The 25,384-nt window shown below is 40.2% G+C and overlaps 1 protein-coding gene across 1 annotated transcript in view; it reads right to left on the bottom strand.

Annotated features, from left to right (window-relative positions):
- The window catches only part of LOC134541810 (uncharacterized), a 126,178-nt gene that overhangs the window by 11,379 nt on the left and 89,415 nt on the right, over positions 1-25,384 (bottom strand). Inside the window, exon 4 of the mRNA XM_063385503.1 lies at positions 1,385-1,565. Coding sequence (XP_063241573.1) covers positions 1,385-1,565 — 181 coding nt within the window. The remainder of the gene's footprint in view (positions 1-1,384; positions 1,566-25,384) is intronic.

Genomic DNA, 25,384 nt, shown 5'->3' with positions numbered 1-25,384 from the left:
AAAATATAATTATACAATATCTACTATACACCTTTAAATGGTACAATCTATTATATATATCATAATTACCTAATTTATCTGTATATATATTTCTATCATAACTTTTTATATTAGCCTGAATACCTATGTATATGATTTATATAATACAAAAGTAAAATTTAGTTTCTGTACTGTGTCAAAATAATTGTTCAATATTGTAATTTAACATTGCAGCGAATAAAACTACGTGGTTTTTATCTTTTGGGTTTCCATTCATTCCATAGGAGAGAAATTATAATATTTTTCTTATTTCGAAGCCATTATGTCAATAACTTGCGTTATGGCAAAAAGTTCAGAATATATTTTGAGATGCAACCATTATGTGTTAATACAAAGATGCTATCTTCTGTTTCGTGTACTCATCCCATGTATACTTACTAAAGTTTACACAGTAGAAAATGTATTATCCTGGTGAACCGAGACCGTTATTTAGCCACTTCTTTCTGATACTGCCATACTGATAATGATTCTATCTCGACTGTATTAATTAACGATTTTAAGGTGTAAAATAGTGCTATTTTAGCAGTTTTCGGTACTTAAATTTAAATATTGTAATGGTAAAATTTTTATTAATTTTAATATGAAATTTGTTTGATTGATGAATAAGAAATTAATTAAAGATTTGGGGCTGCATGCAACAAGAGAAGCCTTCTTTTCACAGACGAGAGAGCCAAACACCCGATCGTGCATCTTCGGTTTTTTTTTTTTGTTCATTGTAAATAAATATGGCGGTGTTGATAAAAGTATACTAATGGTCAATTCGGTTAGGTTAGCTACATTATAAATACTTTAAAACATTGTGGACGGTTGATTTGGTTAGGATAGCTACATTAAAGATAAGGAAAAAAAGCATGAACTTCGGGTTTTAGCTCTCTCGTCTGTGAAAAGAAGGCTTACCATGCAACAAGCCGCCGCCATTTCGGCACGTGACCGGCAGATCTCTCCCCTCGCCACGTGACAGACACGATGCTCTTCTGTGCACGTCCCTTGTCTCTGTCTGCGCGGTTCCGTGGTTTATAGGGCACGGACTCATGACTGGTACTCTACCCGCTTGTGGCTCAACATTGAACCTTATTGGCCGGACACGTGCGTAAAGGCGGGCGAAGCTGCGTTATATAAATCCGGTACTTTGGGAACACGGCTATTCCAGATTATCGAACTTAATACAGCTTTAACGGATTTACCAAAATTGGTTCACTGCACCGAAATGCAAGCCGACAGCAAGCGCCGGCAGACTGCTGCGATCTGGCAGCTGAAGCCCGAGAGGCTGGTCCGGTGCCGGACTGGTGCCGGACTACAGACTGGGCCAAGCCACGGCACGCACCAGCACGTGACCACAACTCACCGGCCTTGCGAACCGTCACCTCCATGGTGAGGTAGAAGAGGTTGGGGTCGCGGTGCCTCATGCGGTACTTGTTGAGCAGCGAAGTCACCACCTCGCGACACGTCGTCTGGAAGGTGATGCTGAGGGTCTTGTACTCGATGTCCGCGCGCAGGCAGCGTGCGTACACCTTGATGGTGGTTGCCTGCAACACGGGGACAGCACCGGCGGCTCAACCAACGGTTCACACTCGCAGACACTGCCTTCCAATCGTGTCCGTCGCAACAGGAACATTCTATAACATCTCAGCCATAAGTTGGTTTCAAAGAACAAAGTACTTTTTACTTGTACTATAGTGATTTATTTCGCACATTTTGCCTCATTTTAATTTTCCCAGACTGTTAGACAACATTGTATCTACTATGTCACTCAGGGGCGCAACAACTAAATTTCCAACCGGGGGGGGGGGGGGGGAATATACCTTTTTATAAAGAATCATCGATCCCCCCTATTGAAGCGGGGGGCCGGGGGTCCTCCCCCGAGAAAATTTGTATTTCAAGGTGGAAAATGGTGCTATTTAAGCAGTTTTACTATCTAAAAATTGATTAAACAGCACTTTCTTTGCCCACGTTTGCCCCCACTTCAAGGTTTCAGAGGGGGGGGGGGGGGCAAAATAGCCTTGCCCCCCCCCCCCGGTTGTTGCGCCCCTGAATTGTCACTGAGCCGTCGGTGCAGTTGTGTGGAGGCTGTGGCGGGTCACGAGCCACAGGACCTCGAGGCCCGAGACACGCCCCGGCTCGGCGGGACCTCAGCGACCCTACACGGGGCAGTGCTGGTGTTCCAGAGGGCCGCCATCTTGCCAAGCGAGGGCCTAGAGATCCCGTGCAGTGTGCCCTCGGCGGCGGCAGCAGCACTAATCCAGCACTGCCCCCGAGACCATGTGCCTCCACACCGGCTCTTCGCTCTCCGGGACCATCCTCCTTGTCCTGTGCTTGATGCATGCCCTGAGCCCAGGGACTAGGCAGGTTTCACCTGGGCCCAACCTATCTGGTTGTAGTCTAGAGGAGTTAGTCATCTATGGCTGCCACGGCTGGCCAATCCCCTCCAAGCACATGACATAAACTCTACAAGATTAGGCGTACAGGCTTCAGCCTGAGACGCACTTAAAAGTCTTCCACGCCTAGAACCCCTTCAAATACACTTGGTTTTTTAGTTATGTTAGGAAATGGAGCAGCGCTGCTCTTGCGGGGAGCACGTGGCAACAGCGGTTCCTTTTGTCGGGAGTGAGGGCTAGAAGTGGGGGGGACACAAACACCAGCCGCACTCCATCCAGCTGCGAGTCGGAGGTCTGTTTGATTTACCTCCCCCCCCCCTCTCCCAGACATCAGCCCCCTGCTTGTCGGCAAGCACTACAACAAATGACTGTCGAAACTCGAAACCCTTTTCCGCTTCAATTTGTAAGGCAAACAGCGCGCGCACCGCTGCTTCCTGCCCGGGGAGAGGGGACACAGCGGCCTCTGTGTCGCGAGGCGCTGTCTTGTGTTTGATGGCCGCAGGCAAGCAGTTCACAGTCGTTTGAAGACAAGGCGGGAGAAGCCGCCCCTATTAATCATGGCTCACATCCAGACAGACGACAGGAATTTCCCGCGAATCTGTGGTATTCTCGAGTCGGCCAGCGGTGTTGGGTCAACAGACACAAGGCATACTGTTGTATACTTACCAACTTACCATATTCATGCAGTAAGCAGGAAACTTTATTATATACAGAAAGTTGCCCATGAAACATAAGTTTTGACGTTTAAATTTAACCAGCACCCCGTGTCACGGGTTACTATTTACAAGCGTAACCCACTCAGAGAGGGGCTTCTTGATTCCCCCCCCCTACTACCCACCTGGAGGATGGCAGCGGAGCTGGTGAGGGTCACGGGAGCACCCCGAGTAAACCCACCACGCTCTCCCGCTCGCGAGATCACAAGCACGCTGTGTCGTGCCGCGCAGACCGCTTGAGGGAGGAGGGAGGGGGTGTGCAACAGTCGCTCCGCATTACCCGGTCTAGCGCGCAGCCCCCTACCCCCGACTAAACTATCCGCGCTATGAATACCCCGCGGGGAGCTGAACTGTTCTAGCCACGTCCAGCCCCCAACTGTTCGCCGGCTGTGCTTGGATCAGGGATACTCACTCAACCACACACTACATATTTTTTACGTAATATATTTCATGTATTTTTTTTTAAATTTACGTATAATTTACGTATTTTTACTTATTTGTTGGCAGCCAATTACTAATCATTATTAAAACCTGGTGTATTTTATACTTAAAATAATTTTGTTAACATGAATACAATTACATAATAACCAATAAAAAAATAATCTTTAAACGGGTTAAAAAAAATAGTTGCCTGTAAAGAAGGAGTGAAATGAAATATACAATTTAATTTTTAAATTTACTTTTATTTGCACTCATTAATTCAAATATGTTTATTACTTTAACGAACAGATTATTTGAACTATAACGTTTATACATGTTTGCTATTTAACTTCTTCAAATCTATGTTATTCTGTTAAGGATAGGACGATGACAGGAAAAGTAGGAAACGAATGGGAGTGTTTCAAGTTTAATGTGCCTCGAAAAAGTCAAATTGATGGTTGTTCCAATCGAGTGGAAGAGAGATAGATGCGGCGCAAGCGTACAATGAGCGTAACGGGACACCGCGTAACGGGACAATTTGCGTAACGGGGCACTTTTTCGTGCGTGCAGCCGGCGTTCATCGATTTATTAGACGTTGTCGCGTCAAAAATTGATTACTAAGTCTGGCAAACAAACATGTTGGGTAACATTGAAAAACATGCCAAACAGTGCGCAGCCTCCCAGCACAAGTGAGAAAGCCACGGCACTTGCTTGCGAGAGGTGAAGAAGTGACCGCGGGTGAGTGGTAATGGATTGCCGGGAGGCGCTAACAGGCGCTACCGGCAGTAGCGAGGGGCCTCGCTTACGACTGCGTCGGCGGCCGCTTCACCTCCGCTGTCTGCATTCCTGTGTGACATCACAGAGAAGCACGTCTTCTCGACGCTAACACGCTCTCGTGGCACGTTCAGCAGTTTCTCTTATCATTTTACCCGCTGGGAACAAAAATAAACACAAACAAGCGCTGCTCTTCTGTACACCGTCTGGAAATATGACGCGTCACAATTATTCCCACACCTGGCAACGATCGAGACCTGTCAGTGTCGGAATAATACATGAATCGAGAAACGAGGGGACGAAACTCACAAAAAAGGGGGAGGGGGAAGGGAAAGGGTTAGAGGTTAATTCTGAAATACTATTAGAAATGAGCCAGAAGTCTACAGGGTAGACGTACCAACCGAAAGGCCCCATTTGGTTTCAAACATTTTGACGTGACGTCTCATAAATCGATGAACGCAGGCTGCACGCACGAAAACGTGTCCCGTTACGCACATTGTCCCGTTACGCTCATTGTACGCTTACGCCGCATCTATCTCTCTTCCACTCGATTGGAACAACCATCGATTTGACTTTTTCGAGGCACATTAAACTTGAAATACTCCCATTCGTTTCCTACTTTTCCTATCATCGTCCTATCCTTAACAGAATAACACAGATTGGAAGAAGTTAAATAGCAAACACGTATAAAAGTTATAGTTAAAATAATCTCTTCGTTAAAGTAATAAACATATTTGAATTAATGAGTGCAAATAAAAGTAAATTTATCAATTAAACTGTAGATTTCATTTCACTCCTTCTTTGTATCCATACAAAATAGTGATAATTCAATACAAATGATTCAATTTTATTCATAAAAGTATTCAATCATTTCATTAATGTTTTGTTATGACGCTGTCACGTTAAACTATTGTCCGTAAACCGACTTTCCAGAAAACCAATTTTTTAAACCTAAGCCTAAAATCTGAACCTTTTTTCAAACTCCAATTCTCGGTTAAAAAAACTAAATCCGGAATCGTCCGCCCTCAGCACATTCACTTACACGCCATTCGAAGACAGACGCCACTCGGACATGTGGCGCAGTTGTCGACTGGCGGGGGACGCCGCAAGTGTGCCCGGTGCTGACGACAGCTGAGTGGCGAGGCAGGAAGCTGGCTGTTAGGGCACCCAAAGGGCAACGACCCCCTCCCCCCTCTCCCCGGGGCCCAATTACCGCTCTGCCCCATCACGGGGCGGCAGCACATGTCCTGGCCTTGCCGGAGGCTGATCACTGCAGTCGTGACAAACAACACGCATTTCAATCACTAATGACAACAGCATACCTACTACCCCCAGGAGAATATATAAGTAAATAGTGTTGATGATTCTGCTGATTCGAACATAACAACCGTGATCATCATTCTCCCTCCACACCGAGGCAAGAAGAAGCTGGGTCAGCTTGAAGGTGATGTCAACAATGTGTCGGCAGTAACTCGGCACGTCCTCGCGGACAGGAACACATGTGTGTGCGGGTCGACCTCCCTCGTGATGATAATGGGGGGGGGGGGGGGGGGGGGAGAACAGGACGCAAGTTAGGAAGTGTGCAGTAGAGGGGAGGTGGTGCAGAAGTAAACAAGAGGCGGCTGACGAGTCCCAGATCGCGCGCCACTGCGCAGGCGTGCCAACAACCACGGCACTTCCGCCGAGCCGCCATCTTGCGCGCGCATCAGACAACAACTGCCGGGCCCGACAGGGACCCTGCGCTACTCTGGTAGAGAGCGTCTCCCTCTCTCTGCAGTGTTGCCATATTGTCACTACTCGGCGACACGGAGTAGTTGCGTTGCACTAATTCGTATGGCTTATTTACACTCAACATCTCATTTTGCACGCCATCGTAAACTATATAAAGTTTTAATTTTTTAGCTGAAGTTTTTCCACCTTTTTTTTAAAAAAAAATAAAACATGGCATGTATTGATTATTCTGAAAACACCAAAACAATTCTAAATGCCAATTGTATCACACCATAAACTAATATTAGCAGCCTGTCACTATTGATTCCCGGCATTCCTTACACCATGAACTATGCTCGAACATGGCCAACATGTTTATATTAAATTGGAAAAAAAAAATAGTTGAACGACAAAGGCATTTGAAACCAAGATGGCATTTTTTGGCTCTGTCTCCTTAAAAGTAAAATATAATGTTTTTGGCGGCATACAACAATTCTTTTTTAACAGAACAATATTTCAGAGGCAGATATTTATTTAATTATATATATATTTTTTTTATTGTTAACATTGCTAAGTAGCAGTGGCGTAGCTAGGATTTGTGTATGGGGGGTGTTAAGAAGCATGCGCCCCCCCCCCCCCCCCCGTATTAAAGAAGGGGGTCCGGGGGTCCTCCCCCGGGAAAATTTGGATTTTAAGGTGTAAAATAGTGCTATTTTAGCAGTTTTCGGTACTTAAATTTAAATATTGTAATGATAAAAATTTTATTAATTTTTAATATGAAATTTGTTCCAGTGGTGAATAAGAAATTTAATTAAAGATTTGGTACTAAGGAAGGGGGGGGGGGGGGGGTTGAACCCTTGCTAAGTAGTGTTTTTAAAACTTTTGTGCTCTATTATATGGCCTATATCTGGCAACAAATCAAGGACAGCACTATGGCGGACACCGTGTATTGGAAAGAGAGAGTGAATGTCCACTGCACTGCACACTGCAGGCTAAGGTCGAGGCTCGCTGTAGTCTCTGCCTGGGTGACACGTGACCACAGCTTCATCACCGACAGCAGTGGCCACGCAGGTTGCCTGACCTCCAAGGGAAGCAAACACGACCTCACGAGCGGACCGCCTATCGACCAGTGAAGAAGCGACAGCGGCTGTGTCTGGTTTATGTGACGGTTTGTGATGGTTTTGGATAGTTTATTTTGAATGTTAAAATAATCAGCGGGTTCGCAGTCATCGCTCGGCATGCTGCCAATGCCCTGCTAATTAAATACTTCAATAATGTACAAGATTAATTGAGTCGAGTATTTCCAAAACCGGCCATCTCCACAAAAAAGAAAAAAAAATGGTTTTGTTCTATAAAATCAAATTCCATGGTAACCCACAGTGAATAAGGAGCAGTTAATTACTAAAACGGCCATATTCATTTAATAAACCGTCTTGAATGCCACATCAAGAAATTGAGTAAACAGATTTCCTCGATTTCTCGCAAAACTGTTCTGAGGGAAATGGCCAGTTTTGGAAATACACGACTCAATTTTGCTGTTAAAAGTAAACATATATTAGTTCAAATTGAGGCCTTTTTTTTTAAATAAACGTTAATTAGGTGTGTTATTGGTTCACTTTCCAATTGTTTGGTTGCATGTCCAGTCCAAGGTTCGTCATCAATCACAGAATGTATCAGGCAACGCAGTGGCTGACGGAACATGGCCGGCGCAGCCCCCGCCCCTGGTGGCGCTCCGCCCAACTGCGTTGCCCAATTGCCGCTCGCCTCCACGCAACGACTTCCTGTTTAGCGCCGACAGGAAATGGCAGCGTTACCGCCGCTGTCCGACTGCGCGCCGACTGCTCACTTCTCTGCCAGCCCGCTGCTGAAGCTGTGGTGAGGCAGGCGTTTGCAACCAACGCATGGGCGTCGCAAGGATATACTTTTTGGGGGGGACTGCAAGTGATTTAGTTGTTGAGGAATATCCATCCCCTGGGGAAAAAAAAAAAAAAGCGCAGGGGGGGGGGGGGGGTCGGGGGTCCTCCATCGGGAAAATTTGGGGTTTCAAGATGCAAAAAGGTGTTTTTTAGACATTTTTCTTTCCTAGATATTCTAGTTATAGTTGGTTGCAATATATAATTTATTTTTTATAAAAAATATTTTCAGTGAACAAATTTGTAAAAACACATTGCTCACATTACCACGATTGGACTAAATGCACCATGCGCAACATATGGGTTATATCACAGAAATAATATTATTAATATAACTACGAAACTAAATATATTATTGGAGGGGACGAAATTGAAGACATATTATTGGGGGGGGGGGGGCGTGTCCCCCCGTCCCCCCCGGTTGCGACGTCCATGAACCAACGTTCATGTACGATGCGTCTCTTTGAAGTTACACTTCTTTAGGCGCGTCATGGAAAAATATATATATATATATATATATGATGAGAGTGAATTTTTACGATGCACGCTCACCATGCAAAGCAATTTTTACAGGATTAAAAAAGGCCGACATTCAAATAAAAATTACATATGTGGTTTAAAATCTTATTCTTTAGAGATTGATATTGAATACTGGTCCATATAATTAAAACACATTTATTTATTGTAAACATTAGTGATATAATTTGTGTTTATGAAATTTTTCAAGTGTATTTATATAAGTGAGTTATGTTCCCGTATGTATAAATATTAATTAATAAAATTTTAAAAAATATTTATAATTAATTAATAATGAATAAGCATGCAGTAAATATATTCATTAATTAAATGTTACGTAGATTATTTTACTAAATTAGATAATTAATTTTATCCATGTGTTTACATTAATATTGAAAAAACTAAGTATTTACTTAATTTTTAACAAACCGTACGTACCTATATCACTCCAGCCCTTTTATTGTTTTATTTCTATTTAGTATTTGCATGCAAAAGTCAAAGTTAGCTTTTTACTACGGCAAGTAAGTATTAACTTATAATGCGCGTTCACGAGTTTTTAAACAAGACCGTCAAGATAAAGAGACATGAATTGTAACGAAATAAATCAAAGTAAAGGACTGAAATGTGTGGAAATGTTATCGATTTCAACATATTAATGTGAAATACCCGAAATAATTTTAAACGATACAAATGGAACTGAAATAAATCCAATTATACGGAAATGATTCGAAAACATTGCAGAAGAGTGGCTTGGAAAGTGCGTGGTTGATGTGATGGCAGGGCCCAGGAGCTAAGTGTCGCGGGGCAAGGAAGGAGCTGGTTCGCACACTTAGCGAGTCACGTGACGAGCAGGCTTAGCCCCGCCCACGCACCGAGTCGCTCGGCCAGGCCAGCGCCACTCCCACGCGCTAAGACATGAGCGGGCATGAGCAGACATGAGCGATCAGCAGTGGCGCTCTGCGTATTGCCAGTTTGTTTATATGTCAAAAGCAGAAAAAAAACATTGAAGATAAATGAATATGATAGCGTTATTAAAATTAGAATAAATTACATTTACTTTACATAATGATTAGAGGTATATCAATGAATGACAAAATTGTTTGATGACCGGAACGTCGGTAGTAAAAGCGCCGGCGCCGTCTTGCTAGTAGCGGGCTGGCTGTTGCCCGGCAGCACAGTACAGTACAGGTTCAATAGCCGCAGTCGCCATACTTCAGTCCCAGCCACCATGTGATCGCTGTACTGAACATTGTACGCCGTTGTTAATAACAGCCCATGTGAGACCCGGCATGGAAATAAGGTTGTGTGCACAAACAGACCGAGCACACCATCTCTGCGAAATCGGTTCACAATTTATTGTATTCTTAATTACAATTAAATTTCGCGGTGTATCCGACATATTTTGGTAACGACAGAAAATAACTACATTAACAATCAATTACTTCACACAGTTTCCCAACAAATTAATTAGGGTTAAGCCAAATTTTTAGTTTTACCATTCTACCCACGAAACATTTTTATTTGCATTAATTGCTAGTGACTTTTTTGTAAGTAATGGCATTTTTAATTTTTAAAACTGGAAACATGCACTTGCACATTGTAATATCTAGACAATTTCTTATCACGATATGGTTGATAATTATAAACATTTCGCTAATCCCTCAAAATGGCTTCCTACTCGACTTTGTTGCGCCACGCGTCCGTAACAGAAATAAAATATATTAATTTCCCTCCCACGCAATCGACCGTCCTATTGTGAATAAGTAGGTTGGAAAACATGGTGGTCAAATATTGTGCGCGAGACCTACTGTTACTGTTGTTTTTTTCAACTGTGCACCCAGACTAACGCAACTTATTGTCTCTATACAACATCCTGAAAGGGTTGTGACGTGGTTAAGTTTTGGTGATAACAGGTCCTATTACCAGGACTCAGAAGACAGGCCCTTGAATAATTATTGACTGAAAATAAAATTCCTATTCGTACCGCTTCATAATTCGGCACGAACTCCTGATACCGATTAGTTTTTACGGCAGTGTCACGTGATTGTAGGCGCGGTGGATGTCGGTACTGCGCTCTACATGTCTTGTGTGAACACCAGCTCCACCTGTCAGACGTGACTGGTGTGTGCAAGGCCCACCTGAGGTCATGCGTGAATGACCTGGGCCCGCGTAGGCCAGAGAGCTGGTTGGTTGGTTGGTTATCTCGTCATGCGGTGCGACAGCAACGTGTTGTTTCCTGCCCGCTGTTGCCTCATCTTGCCTCGTATTAATGTTAATGTCTTTATTATTGGTTCAGGAAGCGGGTCTAGGCCTAGGCCAGCCTGGACGTTCAGGGTCCACAGAGATAACCGTCAAGGTCACGTGATAGCTCGCGCCGCCCCCCAACCGCAGCGACAAGCTAGGTGACGTCACAGACAATGCAACAAGCCAGCATCGGTTGGCAGTTTCGAATGATTTCCGAAACAACATAAGAGTTAGGTGTATCATAATTTTGAATGTATTTCAATCACATGTTTTGGCAGTTTTTTTTTTTTTTTTTAAACAATCTTGAATGGGTTGTATATGCAACCAGAAGAAACGTCGGTAGGAATGAAGTAACTTTAACGCATGTCACAACGTTTGAATGTAAAAGCGACGTCTTTCTTTTTATTTGAAGTTGACGAAGACTGGCATGTCACATTAAATAGCCAAATACAAATTCATAGTTTATTATTTAAATTTCATTGTCGCAGTTAGGTCTTATTTAAAGACTGTTATCACTTGGTGATAAAATAAGAAAACTTGTAGCCACCAATGTATTAAAACTGAAAATCACTTGGCATCAAATTAACACGTTTCGATAAGCATACATGAAAACTTTGGTGCTCTTGAACAGCGTGGTGTGTCGATGGACAGTCTGCACACCCGGGCTATGTGGCGCTCACAGGAGAGACTACACTAGTCCCTGCGGCTCAGCAGCACAGGCCGGACGCAGGTCACGTGGTGGCATCGTGTCCCACATACTTGTTTGATTTGAAACTCAGTAAACATTGTATGCTGAAGCAATTACAGCATTATAAAAAAGTAATAACTTATATTGTTACGAACGCGAGAGACAAGACCATGATGCCAGGTTCGGAGCTGGCTGGCAGCCCTGCCAGGCCACTGGAGTCACGCTCCGTGTCACGTGCACTGACGTAAGGCACAAGGGTCATCGCTTCCACCTCCCCCTCTCCCTAAACCTCTCATAGTCCTCCCTCGGCGCTGTTATCTATCGCTGAGCGGCCTTGGAAATTACGCGGGCCGCCGCGCGGAGTGGCGTGAATGAGCGCCGCCCTTCTGGACTGTTCGGGCGTCGGGTCGGCCCGGGATGACGCGACTCGCCACAGCTGCTCTCGTCGGTTCTGAAAAGACGACCCACTAGTACTTTAGCAGCGACGCCGGCCTCCGCAGCAGTCCCACGCGTCCCACGAGTGAGGGGAAGTGCGACATCGGCGAAGAGGGTGAGAGACCGCCTCCTCCACGCCATGAGAGCGGCGCGACGCGGAGCGACGGGACCGTGAGAGTGCGACTGAGTGGCGCGAGACTGTGTGTGTGGACAAGCGCGAGGTGAGGGGCGAACCACTGTCGAGCCTGGCTACAGTGAGGAGTGCGAACTGTGGAACTTGACAGAGCAATGGGTGACTTGAGAATAAACATTTTTAAGTGCAAGTTATCTGTAATCAGACATTTTTACGCACAATTATTTATTAATGTAAATATCAGTAAATAAGTAAACATAATTTAATTATCCCTTACGAACCCAGTTCTCCCCACATAGGTCGTAACAATGTTAAATTAAAACCATCACACAAGATAGGCCTACGCCAGTCACAATTCTACGTGAGGCAGATTCTTGCGTAGATAAATCAGGACCTGCTGCCACGGAGGATTGTAGCTTCTGGCGGAGCCTGTTATGAAACCTTCCCCCGTGTGATACAGGATAAGCTGGCAGCTCGGGCAGTGTCGGCGAGCTAGCTGCGAGAGCGGGGTGCGGGCGGAGACGGATCTGAACCCGCGACCTCGCGCCGCGCCGAGCAGTGTCCGGGAGAGTTGTGCCACGTCCTGTTGCGTGGCTCGGTGTGCGACCCCGCTGCCCGCCGCCCGCCGTAAGGTCGAGTGTTGCGCGCACTCCCCACTCCTGCCACCACTCGTCTTGTGTCACACGCCTTGTGCTCAGCCTCATCCCCGCTGCCCGGTCAGAGCTGAAGAAACACCACGCATTTGCTAAAGATATCCGAGTAGAGTTTTTTTTTATGAAAAGTATTTAAGAATACGCTGAGGTCGGATAAGAAGATTTAGTGTTTCGTTCTAATCTGAATTTTTAGAAGAATGAAAATGGCTAAAACACGTTTTTTCAGTGAAAAAAAAAATTAGGTATGAAACACCTGGTACAGACTATTGAAAGCACTCAGGGTATTAACAGTGTATATTTATCTTAATTTCTTCAACATATGATGCTATAGTTATCGCTCAAATGCCATAGTTGCCCTATGCACGACGGGAAGACTACGCGCCAGTTCAGAGGTGATACCGCTTATCTTCCCGCCTCACTGACTGACGCACGCCCGCACGCACACACACACGAACACACAAACCAGGGCCGGCGCGTCCATGATGTAAAGAAGAGGAGGTGAAACCGTGCGCAGGTTTTCCCCCTCCACGCGCTCCCTTGCTACGTCACCTTGGTTGTAGCCAGCGCTCTTCTTCCAGGCGCTTCCCATCCATTTCATCTGCGTCTCGTGCGAACGTAGTTTTATGTAGTTGAAATGCCAAATTGTGCAGTGTTCGGATGTCACAATCATTTCAAAAAGACTCGATATTCTGGCATAAAATATTTTTCTTTTCCAAAAATGAAGATTTTTGCAACGTATGAACGTATGAACGTATGAAAAATGAAGGACACATTCTGTGTTAGCAGAGGTAAGTTTAAACAAACGTGATTTTAAGTAGAAATGTCACTTGTTTTATAATACGAGTATTTATTTTTAATTTTTTATATGATTAACTGTAGGTTAATATTGGGTCAAGGAATATATTTCGTGCAAAATACTGAGTTATTATCTATAATAATAAAATCTTTCGCGGTAAAAAGGTTATTTATTGAATTAATTTATTAAAAATGAAATCTCAACGTATATATACCCATTAATAAAAACTCACATCAATTGTTTTTAAAATGTTTGTGTGTTCGGGCATGAGCGAGAACTACAGAATTTATTTCAATTTAACTTTTTATTCTTGTTTGTTATAGAACTAACCTAAACACTAGGTTGTGTAGTATTAATAAATAAAGGGGGAAAAATATTTAATCAATGCATGTAAACAAATTGAATTAAAGTAGGAATGTGAACCCCCTATACATAAAAAAGAAACATGCGCATTTTTCCTATTGTTCAAAATGTTCTCTTTAATGGAGTGGGGAGGACATATGATATCATTACGTTTAAATATATTTAAGTATACACGCAAAACCGTGAGATAAGAATTATAAAATATACAAAAATAAAGAGGCTTACATACAACCACTTTTGAAATTCGAGGTCTAAAATGTTTGTTTTAAATGAATTCGTTTAGGCTTTGGAAGAAGTTAATTTTTATTTCATTACGATATGTATTTAACTTATTAATGTTAATGCAAAATACCGCTCAAATGCGGTTCGTGAAAGTGAATTACTTTTCTTGTTGCATGTGATGATACTGATTTTAATAATATGTTAGTTACCTAATGGTATTTTAAGATTTCAGCATTACAATCTGCTTGTGTTATGTTGTTGTTGGCTTACACACAATAATGAAAATTAACGTAAATGAATTCTTTGTTATCTAATTTTGTCTTTGCCAATTTTTCCATTCAAGCGTTTAGATAATGGTACAATTTTGTTTCGTCTCTCCATGTAAGAGTTTGTGTTTACGCCTTAAATAGCATTTAACGCGTAAAAAAAAAACTAACGTTTTAAATACTTAAAAATAAGGTTTGCAGGGACCATAGCTCAGTACATTCTCAGCGCACGTGCGTGTGTGCTCCATAGGTGAATCCTGAAAAGGGGGGGGGGGGGGCACAGGGGCACGTGCCCTCCCACCCATCTAAGGGTAAAATATACATTGATTAATAACGACTTTTGCAGTAATAAACAGGTATCATACTAGGCCCAGACTCACGCCCTCCCCCCCCCCCCCCCCAGTAATTCCTGGATCCGCCCCTACTGTGTCTACAATCCTAACACTAACACATCTCGGCTATAACTAAAAACAGTGTAGCACATAAGTTTGCATGTTTGTAGGTATTCATTTTTCTAAATTCTTTAACTATAAAGCGCATGAGATATATAAAAACACAGCTATGTATTCAAAATTGTACATGTGAACATTTGCAGCTCGGCCTTGGAATAGTAATTATGGAGGGAAGCGGCTTTTCCGTAAAACTAGATATAAGTGGGAAAAATGGTATTTCCGATTTTAATGTTTCGACGATTAGAATGATTTTATTATATTTCAATTTTTTATATATTTTGAATGTTTTTATCTCACCATTTCCCTTCAATCATTTTAGTATTACAGAATCCAGGAGGAATTTTGAAACGCCAATTTTAACGGGAATTAGATGAACTTAGATATTTATTTTGTAATTTTTTTCCATGGAAAGGCCGTGACTCTCTTCAATTGTCTTATCAAATTATGCGAGTGCCTGCAAATGCACAATGCACAGGCGGTAAAACAATACTTATTTTGTTATAACATGGAATTCTCAGTAATAAAAATTATAGCAAGCAACATTTTTGAGTTTTCAGAAGTTTACGTTATAAAAATGGAGAAAGAAACACCTGCAGCCAAGATACACGCTTAAATTACATTCAAATACTTATGAGGGACGGGAGTTCTTCAAGCCATTATGAATCGATTTTGGCTTTAATAAAATGTAATGTAGAAGGCATACGGGTTTTGTGAAATATTTACTGGCGAGTTATTTTGCAATTGAGTTATTTTTAGTAATCAACCAACAATACATGTTTTAACGCACAATGTGCTTGGGGGATTTGAAAACTATTAGGTTTTTCCTCTACAAGATAATAAACAAATCCAACCTTTTCGTTTTCTTTGCCGTGAAAATTTTTTTGTAATGCCTGCAAGCGGTTTGTTTTCTGAATATTGTAGAGTTATTGAGCTATTTGGTTTAATAATATGTTTTAAATATATTATTAAATATTCTTTCTATCATTATTTACCCTTTTGTTTATTGTTTTTAACGTAATAAAATTAAAATTAGTAAATAAATCAATAGCGCTTATGTTTATGTAAATTACAAATACGTATTTATAGAAACTTTGCTTTGTGTCAGATGCTTTTTTTGTAATATGTTTGTAATATTATTTTTCGCCTGCATCCTCAATGTTTATTATATCTATTTTATTAATATTCATAATAAATATTTTCGAAGTATATTCATTCCAATTCCCATTAACATTCTGTGTTTACAAGACCCAATCAACATTTTGAAGTGATGAAACAGCAGAAAAATATTGCTTCGTTGATTTTATTATAAATATAAACCCCGTGTTTGCTTGCTAATACATTTATTTAAACTGTATGTTCTAAATGCATGCTGTACAATGTACATAGCAAAGTATTTTTACGCTTCGTGGTCACTCTTACTATTCAAACGATTGTAAATGAATTTTCTGCGTGGTATTCCCGTAAGCGCGCTGGGTGTAGACCGGGCGGTGCGACCAAGGTGACGTAGTGCGCAGTGGAGGACGAGTTTGGGCGGCCGGACGGTTTCACCTCCTCTTCTTTACATCATGGGCGCGTCCATATAGGCGAACTAGGCAACCGCCTAGGGCGCCAAGTAGCTGGGGGCGGCGTAGCACGACACATAACAGCTGATATAATATGTTTAACGATTATTGAAACTAGATGAAAATGGATTTTTGTAACAGTTTGGAATGTTTATATTGATAAAAGTAATTATTTGAAGTCCACGGTGACCTGTTTATGATTTGTAATAAGTAAAAAAAAAACACAAGCCTGCTTACATTTGATTGTTGACAAAATCTTAGGCTTAATACGTGATGTATTTTGAGGCAAGGAATATATTTTTTTTTGGGATGTCCGGGGGGGGGGGGGGGGGGTCATTAAGGTTTTTCGCCTAGGGCGCCAATTTACCTTGCACCGGCCCTGACACAAACACCTCTGACCTCAGCTGAAAGGTAAATGTGAAATTTTTGTTCTTCTATGGCGTTGGATTTTTATAACTTTAAAGTTCGGGTTGAATGTCTAAGAACAAGACGATTTAAAAGTTGAAACGAAAATTCAAATTACTTGAAACGGAAGGCGTTAACAGTATTTGCAGGCATTTATAACGATAATCTAAAAAGATGCATTATTGAAATGAAACATGAGTGACGTACGATAGACTCCACCCGGCACTGGAGATAGTTTCCAGGTGGCGACACTGGCCATAGAAAACGGCAAGGCCTGTACTGTACATGGCGTCATCAGCGGCGCACGTGCTGGCCACGCCCTTTGAGCCCATGGTCCGTGGAGGGAGGGGGGAGGGGTAGTAACTGCTCGCACGTGTGCCATATCGTGTTACTGCTCCCCCTGCAGCCCCCCCCCCCAACCCACAATCCGGGGAGTTCCCGCAGTGCTTGTCCGCAAAGCAAGGAAGAGACAGAGAGTCGCGACTCAATGCTTTTAACTAACGCTTTTTGTTTTATTCGGAAATCAGCCAACCGTGCCGCATATATCGGCAACCTAACAACATGAAAGTCGTTACAATTTCGAAAGTAAATGTTGGCAACCTTGAGTTCTTTTTTGTGTTTGTTCGTGAATGGGAATAGTCACTACAAATGTTTGAGATTATCTATTATTGTTTATACGTAGCAACCAAAACACTATGTTAAAATGGTTTATATTTTTTGTCTCAAAAAATTAATAAATGGCATAGCCGCTAAGTATGAATGTTGAAAACCATAACCTCAGTTTCAATTGAAAAAAAACACATACACACGTCTGTACATGTTCACATGGCAACCAGGCTTATTTCATTGCTACCAAGATAATTCAACATGGTAAAAAAAAAAATTCTTAAGTGTTATATTTTGCGATTGTACTCAATACTCCACTCTGTTAATTCATCAGTCCATATTTTCTGAACTAAGAATGTTTGTTTATCTACTTCTTTATTTAAGTTTCTACATTTAAGAAATGTACATGTTATTTTAATATTTGTTGTAAGTTTATGGGCTTTACATTTACAGTTCATTTATAAGTACGTATCACATCGCAAAATTTACTAACTAACGTTTAAAAAATTGAAAATTAAAATTTAGTACTTTCTCTTCAGGTATAGTACATTTCTACTGCCAAAGTTGGTACAATATATTTTTGCATGTTGTACTGAGGTCTCGTCTTCTTAACGATTACTGTGCATGAACTAGCCAAGTATCCGCTGCCTTTACTTGGACACTTGTACGTTCTCCGATACCGATTTTTTTAAATTATAGTTTTAGTTTTCATATAAGTAACGGGCGTATACGACGTATTTAGACATAAGACTGCTCTAAAATGCTCTCTATATGCATAAAACTGTATGCATAGCTGGAAACAACGGCACACAACTATAACAAGGAACTCCTTTTTTTGTTATATATATATAGTTTGAATATTATTGGATAAAAGTTAATATATAAATACTAACTATTCTTAGAATTATTGAGAAATACTATTTAAAATTTGTTATTATGCATCTCAGATGGAGTGTATTTATGATTTGCTGTTTAATAAGCGGAGCTCTGCCACAGACACGGGCTCTCGCTGGAGATGTTTCCGGGCGACGGACGCTGCGAAGTTGCTCGAACAAGCGCGGCGGAAGGTGACGAAATCGGCCCGGTGTACACGTCTCGCTTCCCACCAGGTGCGGAGTTCGCACGACACGGTTCGCAGCGACTCCGCGCGCGCGAGCCACATTCCTCCCGCAGGAGGGCTCTGTGCGGCTACTCAGGGACATGTTTGATGGGGCTTCAGTCCGAGGGAAGCCTAAGGCTGGGTTCACAATTAAAAAAATTAAGCGAGTGCATAGCAAGCCATTCACACGACCTGTGCACACGACCTGTGCGAACTGCGAAATCGGTTCACGATTGAATTCTTACTGTTAAATTTAAGCCAATGAAATTTCGCTAACTATGCGACATATGTTAGCAGTGTTAGTAAATAAACATATTAACTTTCAAAATAACGATAATGCTTTTATTATCTCGACATTTTCTTACCACAATATGGTTAATAAATATAAACATATTTCTAGTCCCGCCAAAAGAGCACCCTGCTCTTCTCTCATTGGCTGTTGTGCCATGCGTTCGCGACCGAAATAAAATATATTCATTTCACTCCTATGCGCACGACCTCGCTCCCATGCACACGACCAACTTTCTGCTATTGTGAATCGTTAGGTTAGGAAACATGGCGTTCATATCCTATGCACACGACATACTGTTACTGTTACTGTTATTTTTTCAATTGTGAACCCAGCCTTAGATGCACATAAAAGTTCTGCCATTCCCGATTACACCCGAACAATTCACCTTCGGCCAACCTCGGGTTTATTTATATATATATTTATATTTCTCTGTTTATTTTAATGTAGCTATACTAACCTAACCAACCGTCCATAGTGTTTTAAAGTGTTTTAATGTAGCTAACCTAACCGATCACTTTTAATATTTGAATCCATTTTTCCCGCGCAAAAATAAAACAAATCCCGAGGTTGGCCGAAGGTGAATTGTTCGGGTGTAATCGGGAATGGCAGAACTTTATGTGCATCTTAGGTCTCCCTCAGTCCGACGGTCTTGGGGAGAGAGAGATCTGTGACAGCGTGACGTCACACCGCGGTCACCTTGTGACGCTGACGCGAGGCTGCAAGGGTGTATGTGTGTTAGTGAGGCGGGATAATAAGTGCGACGCTCGATGTTATTTCTAGCGCGGTATCGCTTCTAAGCGCAAGGCTCTGAATTGACGCGTAGTCTTCTCGTCGTCACAGGATAACTGAGAAATTTGAGCGGTGACCGCAACATTATATGGCCGATAAATGAGGATAAAGGTGTAATGCAAGTCCCTTAAGTGCTTTTAATAATCTGTACTGGTTGTTTTACGCCTAAAAATTACTCTCAAAACATGCGTTTTAGCCATTTTAACTCTTCTAGAAATACAGTTTAAAAACATGATCCAAAATTAAAAGTACTTTTCGGGCCTCAGCGAACTCTTAAATGCTTTTCGTAGACATACCCCACTCGGATATCTTGAGTATTTTTGAAATCGCGTTGTTTTTTCCTGAAGCTCTGCACACCGTCTGTGTGACCAGGTAGGCGGGCCCCTTAATCGCCGTGACTGGAGTTGGTGGTTCGGCGCCACAACGCTGACGTCTCACGTGATACGAGAGGCCGCGCCCAGGCAGGAAGGCGCTCCTGGGTGGGCCCACCAGACCACGTGGTCACTGCTGACACCGCCTCCCTCCTGTCCCAGGAGGCACGTGGCGTGACCACGTGGCCTCGCCCTCCACACTTCCTAAGGCACTGGCTGCTGTCGTCACGCAGTCGCCGCACAACACCTCCCGCCCGGCTCTATGTCAGTTCCCCGACCTCGTCATAACCCCGACCGTTTCCCCTGCACTGCTTCGACCTCCCTCCACGATACCTCCTGGCAGCCCTTGGTCCGCCCCGCAGAAACATCACTGTTCCCATTGGCAGTGGCCAAATACTCTCCCATTGGCTGAGGGGAGGTGGTGGACCCAAGGGGGGGGGGGGGGGACCCAAGGGGTGGGTGGGACTCGCACGGTGGTTGGGACTCGAATGCGGAGTGCTCGGGCGAACTGGGTATTAGGCGCTTATAACTGTGTGGGAGGTGAAGGAAACTTCCTGCGGCATTACAAATGCATTCATATGGTCTTTGATCATTGGTCTTTTATTTGAAATATTTACTGCATTCCACTTAAAATATAATGCTGTATGAAACATAATATCTGCGTAATTCGCATTTTTTTGTATCAAATACTAGTGTTCTCTCACCATTCAATTATATATGTGCTTACGTGCTTGATTTTTCATGAAAATATTTTTTTTTTTAAGTGCCGCAACTATTGGTGAAAACTTACGGGTAAATAAGTTACGAGATAATACAGTAACACACGTACTTAAAAGTGTTCAGGTTATTTATTCCCTGCAATTTTTTTTTTGCGTGAAATTGTTTTGGTTATATTTTGTAACAATTAAATACAAATCATTCTTTTACTTGTCAACAAGCTCTATTTGTATCATATAAATATCTTCTAAATCCAAATAAATATCTCTAATATGATCAAAAATTCTAATGAAGGCAACTATTTTGTTTACTGCATGAATTAGTTTCATAAAAATTGGAAATCTACTCTGTGGTTGATCATTCTATTTAGGAAAAGAGCTCAACACGTTTTGGAAATGTATTAGCTCAAATAATTAAACTTTGTATTAGTGTTTATGAAATATTTTGTCAAAGTTATCAGTTTTCAAATTTATTTTGTGTATGATCACGACGATAAAAATTATTTAAAGTAAAGCGCTAAGATTTAAATACATGATTCCTTTTTAAAGTTTTCTCTGTTTGCTCTACTATTAAGAAATTTTTAACAAATTCCCCTAAAGATTTGAAACCACAAATTTAGAAGTATTACACAACACTCAGAACTGGACAATTAATAAGCTGCTGTATTGACAATGAAAATTATGTTTGTGACATCGATTCTTTCCAACTGAACAAAACTAAACCATTAAAATATCAAGTCATAGTTCCAAAAAGAAAAAACTGTTTGCATTATTTTAACGTTTAATGAAATATATGCTTATTTTAAGTAATGATTGGCGTCTTTTTGTGGTAGGCCTACGTGTTTTTTTTTTGTTGCCTTGTTAGGTAGATCTCAAAGAAATACTACCTATTGTAGCCGTTAGCATGGTGCGACTTCCGGAATATTTTTGTAATGCTTTTCGTTTTAGGGTCCATAGACCCCAAAACAATAGTCATCTCAAAAGTTTATATAGCCTTTATATTTATATATATATACTATATATATACAATTCAAACTTTTATAGTCACGATAACTGTCGTAATTTTGCACAAATAACTTTCAAACTGATAAATGAAATCTCGGTCGAGTTCGTTAATGGGCGATATCCGACCAAATGGGCAGAGATGGCTAAGGTTTTAAGAAAAACAGAAAAATCGAAATAACTCCCAAAATATGATTAGTATCACATCCGTTTTAACGTTTAATAAATGTTATGAGTAATACAAAAATTTTTTTATCTTAGAGAACTTTTTGTACAACTAATCATAACTGCAAGAAGTAAAAAAATCTGGGTTGTCAAAAGAAATCATAACTCCCACAGTAGGAATAATATCAATTCCATTCAAATTGTGTATAAATCCTTTAATTTTTATCTAAAACTTTTGTCAAAAACAATTTTTGATGAGACGAACCATTGGTAAAAGGTGTGGAAAAAACAGGGTTTGAATATTTAAAGATAATAATAATTTCCATATTATGTACGTTATTGATTCCTAATCTTTTTTATTGAAAGAGTATTAATTTTATCTACAATTTTTGTCTGAAATAATTTTTATACGACGAACCATTATTGCAAGGGGTGGAAAAAATTGGGGGGTTGAAAAACCAAAAATTCCATATCTTCCTCAGTAGGCACACTATCAATTCCGTTAGAATTGTGTATAAATCCTTATATTTTATCTAAAACCTTTGGTCGAAAATAATTTTTTTATAAGATGAACTCGGTGCAAGGGGATAAAAAATGTGCGATTAAAAACAAATTAATAATTTCTGTACTATGATCACTATTCAATCTGTTCTTATTCATTTAAATATAGTAAATATTAGATACAAGATACCTCTAAAAAAATTAATTAAGAAACCATTGTTAATATTTAAAATGTCTCTAAGCGGATATTGATGATTTTTCTGGTAATGTTGTTAAAATGAATATAAGTCACTTTTCTTCCAGCATAAAGAAATATAAACGTCAAAATCTACCTGCTCCTGTAGGCTGCGCCGAAAGGGATTTTTTTCATGTGTTATGTGTCAACCTTGTTCAAACAACTAGGCTTATATATATGTGTGTATATATATGTATATATAGATATATAAATCACAGCCAATGAAGCAAATTGACGCAGTTTTAAAAATCTGGTGTACTGCTAAACTTGTTGGTGTATGCTTACTGTTGTGGTAGCCACTCTCTCTACTGCTGCTTACTGCTGGCGCCAGTACCATTAATAGTACTCGTTGATTTATAAATAGACCCTTTTGTTGTGTATGTGTTGTCGGGACGATATACACTGGCTGTCACTATTTTTCAAAAAAAAAATATATATATATAGACATATATATATATATATGTGTGTCAATGGTACTGTTATGCTCTTGTACTGTGACCCTTAGAAACATGCATAAAATGTTATTTATCATAAAACACACACTCTTGGACACAGGTAGCTAGGTAACATATATCAACACATAAAGATAGAATTCAGGTTTTTATTATTAAGTTTAAAATGGCTATTCATCAGGGACAACTAACATAGGTGTAGAGATAAAAATCAATATTAATATAATTAGATAAAAAAATCACAGAAAAACAATCCTAACCATACTGAACATGACTCGTGGATATGCGCTTATGTAAATTAGACATCAGGAAAATACGTAGCACACATGAATCGTTCACAAAAGTTCGTTAGTGTAAGTTCAGAAAATAAATCAAATGATGTTTTTACGGACGCATTCTTACATAACAGAAAAATTTTTGAAATCATAGCACAATTAATTAGTATGATTACTATTTATGTTTATATTTGGGTTCGTATTTGCCTTGGCTTAACTCAGTTTATATGGTAGAGACACGAAACTTGTACTCCCATTTCACCTCTGGGTATCACAAAATAAAATAATAATTTAAATCTTGGAACTAACAATTCATGACGTAGTTCAGGATAATTGACACCTTTTACGTGAAAACTAATCAGTTTGTAGTCAAATCGAAGTGATTCACGAAGAAATTACATACAGCTGGGTATGTCTATGGGCGATACAAAATGCAAGATCTTTACTTACAGATTTTCACTCCTAATAACATATCCGTCAGAATATGCCCTTATAATCTTACACATTATTTATTTATACGTCGTTTAAGCTCATCCTGAGTGTCGGATGGCATAATTTAGCTAGCTATCTTTCAAATTTAAAATAGGCCTCGCGCCTTTGCGTCGGCATCAGACGCCTTCATACAACCATTCTTCTTATTAATTAAGACGTTCTAGACGCCTCACATCTAAAACACGGCCTCTCATTGGCCGAAACCAAAATCGGTTAGCGTAATTTACAATATAAATACCGTAAATAACACTTATTAATACAATTTAAAACACAGAAATGCGGTAAATTTAAAACGAAAATTTCCAACAATGAAAATTTCTTTAAGTAATTCCCCGAATAAAATCATCGTTTATTCGTTAAGTTCATTAGTCCTTAGAGGGGTATACTCAATTTACTGTCCATATAAGTCCATTTCAGGTCATAGAGCATAGCTCTTGTAGATATACATAATTAATAAAAATATATTTAAATAACTTTTGCGGGCGAACAATATACAAATTAAATAATAAAATTTCATAATTATAATAACAATCAAAATAATAAGTTTTAATAAATAATAGTATCATTAAAATAAATCATTACTTTCTGTGCATTATGAAAATAGTAACAGCACACTGGATAGTTTTATAAGTCACTATAGGCAAAACAAATGGTAGTTTTCACTTGCAGGTCATGACATATCTTTTAACACACCTGATTGTTATTGATGAGTTTTTCCGTCTCGTATGACCTCATTTTGACGAAACGTTACCCACCTAGATTAAACATTTAGTTGGCCTATATAAAAATAGAAGTTCAACGAAATTTGTTTTTTAGTAATTGGAATATTAATTTTATTGAAACTGTAATCGGTAAGTCACAATATTCTCATTTTAAGACATCTATAAAGAGAATATGGACATAAAAAGGGATTAAAAATAGAAACGGTAAAAAAACCAATGAAATGTGATGGGTGTGAAAGAGGTCTGAAAGGATAATCCAATTAATTGAATACAGTTTGATGTAGATATTGAATAAAACTAGCTATTGTAGCCGTTACCAATGTACTTCTTTCGAAAAATGTTTATGTAGTTTTTCTTTTATTTGTCCGTCGACTGTTGTTGCCACCATATTAATTAATTGTTTACCCAAGTCATTGCTTATAATTTACTCACATACAATAAAATATTTAAAACCCCATATAATTTCACAACGAGCCTTCGGCAAAATTTTCATGGAAAGTATTAATGAATATAATTTTTTTTTTCGAAACGACGGCACTTTTATTAGCGAAATGTACTGCAAACTTAGTTGTTTTTTTTTGGTTCTTCAAACGTCATACTGCTACGCCAAAAAGAAAAGAAAATCACTACCTACAGTATTATTACGAAATAATGTGGGGAGAATCTTCTGGATCTCAGAGAAAAAAATTAAGAATGAAAACCAGCATTTGAGTTACAAATTTTATTATTTAATTTTTTTTCTTATTTCGTCTTTTAAGCGTGGGGAAAAGGGTTCAGTTATGTTTAATCATAAAACGTTATATCTCTATAAAAATAATGCTGGATGTAAGCTTTTTAATAGTATGATTTTATTAATACTCAGAAAATGTGCTAGCGAAGACGCGGGTTATTAGCTAGTCTCTGAATGATACCATGAATAATAATGAGTCTCGCAATGTCGCGCTGGCCGTGAGAGCTTAGAACCGTTGCAGTGTAAACCCCCTGCGAA

The sequence above is a fragment of the Bacillus rossius genome (assembly GCF_032445375.1).
Source record: "Bacillus rossius redtenbacheri isolate Brsri chromosome 4 unlocalized genomic scaffold, Brsri_v3 Brsri_v3_scf4_2, whole genome shotgun sequence".
Taxonomy (NCBI): Eukaryota; Metazoa; Arthropoda; class Insecta; order Phasmatodea; family Bacillidae; genus Bacillus; species Bacillus rossius.
The sequence above is the reverse complement of the archived record's forward strand: the minus strand, read 5'-3'. Positions and strand labels throughout refer to the sequence as shown.